Genomic DNA, 2,770 nt, shown 5'->3' on the forward strand with positions numbered 1-2,770 from the left:
AATGAGAACCTAAAGATGTATCCTCCACCTTCCCTCTGCAACAGACAACCTGACTAATGGCTTCTCCCAAGTTGTGCCCTTTGAAGGCAACACAATGACCCCACACACTGCCTTCCAGCAGCAGGATCCAGCTGGAAGGTCTTTCAAGGCAGCATCACCATCTTTGTTGATATAAATATGTTTGGGCAAGTGAATATTTTATATTTTACTATTTTATTCGACTTAGTGAAAAGAGGGAAAACAAAAGGGCTGATACCAGCATTTAGAGGCATAGGTCTGAAATTGAAAACAACTCAGACAAATGGAAATCACTGGATGTGCCAGTAGCAGGTAATCTTCAGCCTCAGTTAGATGCTCCCTGGTCTTAAACCTAATGACTGTAGTTTGGGCAAGAGGAAAAAATCCATATATGAAAGGTTGGTAGGACAGCACTAGAGGATTTCTGTGAGGCAAGATGTAATTAGGAATGCTGGGCTTTCTGGGATTAACCTCCCCTCATGCAAAGACCACACCTTTAAGGCCTTTCTTGGCTCTTGCAATGACCTTTAACTGTGGTAGAGACAACCTTCTCTACCGCAGTGGCAAAACCCCGCCAAAGCCCACCCTTTTGGGGCTCCAATTCTAATTAATTGCCTGGCTTTTCTTCTTCGTTTTATGAAGACTTAAAATGGAATTTACGCTCATGACCTAATTTGAGTACCACAATCAAATACTCCTTCAGCTGATGGGCAAGGCAGATGGATGTCTTTTTAAATATATAGGCAAAAAGTCATGAGAATTGTGCATCATCAAAAAGAATAGTGATATACAATTGTAAAATATTGAAAAACAAAAATTCATGAGTATAATGTAACACACATACACACGAAGAATCAAAGAATGGGGCGGGCGGGGGGGGGGCGGACTTCTGTCACCAGTGAGGTGACTGTTACACCTAACTTCTCACTCTGAAAATTAGGAATTAAAAGGAAACAAACATTTGTCCTGCCTATTAAGAAGAAATTGTAGTTCATTTCTAGCTGTTGAGGTAAAGCTCTTCTTTATATCAAAAGGCTAGCTAATAAATATAGAAGGAATGTCAGCACGCCAAAATCACCATTTGCAATCCCCAATGCAATAACGGATTCAGGAAAGGATCAGCAGTGGTTGCTAAAACCATTAGATGGAAGGCTGTTGGCAGAAAGGATATCTGAAGTAACAGGTACTCAACTGGATAGTATGTTCCCTTGATGGGATGCAATGGGAAGTATATATCACCACTTAAGAGGTATTGCTGCCACAACTGTTTAATCTGAGTCTGGACCAGCTTTAGACCCAATTTCCACTTTAAAAGAATCACAGGGCACAGAAGAACTTAACACTACAAGGTAAGAATCAGATAAATACAGAAGGTAGGACATGGTACAAAAGAAAACAGAAAATGAATCAAACTTAAGAAACCTAACAACCAAATGCAATGCATAAACTTTTACTGGATTCCAGTTTGGAAAGAGCAGTTATTAAAGACATTTTGGGGTAAGTGGAGGAATTTGATTGTAGACGGATTCTTGATTGATATGTGAGAATTACTGTTCATCTTCTTGGGTATGACAATGGCACTATGGTTTTAGGGTAGAATGTCTTTACTCTTAAGAGGTGCATGATAATGGGATAAAATGCCATGACGTCTAAAACTCTTTTAAGTGGTTCAGAAAGAAATAAAAAGCCTACATTTACATAAACGTTGAATATTACACACACAGTTTTGAATCTGAATAGTCTGTATGTGTTCAATACACTATTCATTCAACTTTCCTATTTGTTCGAGAGTTTTCATAATAAAAAGAAAAAAAAATCAGGTAAATAAAAACACTACACTGGTGCTGAGAGATGTCTCAGAAGTCTCTGATCAAAGTCATTTTGTGGGGTGGGGCATGAGATGGATTGTTCAGGAGGGACCTGAGGGCCACTAGGTCATTCTTATGAATTTCTCAAAAGAATTTCTCAAAATTCTTTTGGGAAATCTAAATTTCCTTACTTGAGAAAACCAGGCCTTTGGAAAATTGCCTACCCTACCCAGACTCACATCAGAACAAGTCCAGTTCATCAATTACAAGGGCTCTGTCCCTGTGCAGTAAGAAGACCAACCCAGGAAACCAGAGGGAGATGACAAAGCCATGTAAGGGATAGAGGGATTAGGTGGTAGGAAGGTATTTGGACATGGTGTGCCTGAGCTGAATGGTCAACATATCCCTGGGCAGTGGGACAGCTGCCCTGCCCCTGCCCTCCAGCCAACCTGTTGACCCTGCAGTTGCTTTTTGATCATATCTTGTTAAGTCTCACATTTCTCTTACTAACACACAGTATGACTTAATCCAGAAGAGTCAAGGAGGCTTTGCTGGTAGCTTCTTTCTCTCTGTAACTTAAGCCCATCCTCAGCAGGCTCCTGTCAACCAAGCCCCCTCCTCCAGAGACCTGACACCCCATCAACATCCCCACTGCACTTCTTTTGTATCCCTTTTCCCTACTCTAACCATGCCACCAGAAAGTCTTTCCTTTTGTCTTCAGATCTTGGCTTTGTGGGCACATGAACTCACCATAGCTTTCCGGTCTTCCTCAGCCATCTTGAGGCGCTTTTGAGCCTCTTCATAAGCCTAGGAGAAGAAAGCAAGAGTGGAGGAGTATGAGGCTAAAAGCTCCCACAGCCACAGCCATTCCCCTTCCAGGATCATTCAGATGTTCCCTAGCACAAAGAAATGTCCCTTCTCAGAGAGGAATCACTATGGTTACA

General features: G+C 41.4%; 1 protein-coding gene across 1 annotated transcript in view; it reads right to left on the bottom strand.

Moving 5' to 3' along the window:
- DHX16 (DEAH-box helicase 16) overlaps nucleotides 1-2,770 on the bottom strand; it is a 14,127-nt gene that overhangs the window by 9,097 nt on the left and 2,260 nt on the right. Inside the window, exon 4 of the mRNA XM_006913659.2 lies at nucleotides 2,577-2,633. Coding sequence (XP_006913721.1) covers nucleotides 2,577-2,633 — 57 coding nt within the window. The remainder of the gene's footprint in view (nucleotides 1-2,576; nucleotides 2,634-2,770) is intronic.

Source organism: Pteropus alecto, unplaced genomic scaffold (assembly GCF_000325575.1).
Source record: "Pteropus alecto unplaced genomic scaffold, ASM32557v1 scaffold555, whole genome shotgun sequence".
In the NCBI taxonomy this organism is placed as follows: Eukaryota; Metazoa; Chordata; class Mammalia; order Chiroptera; family Pteropodidae; genus Pteropus; species Pteropus alecto.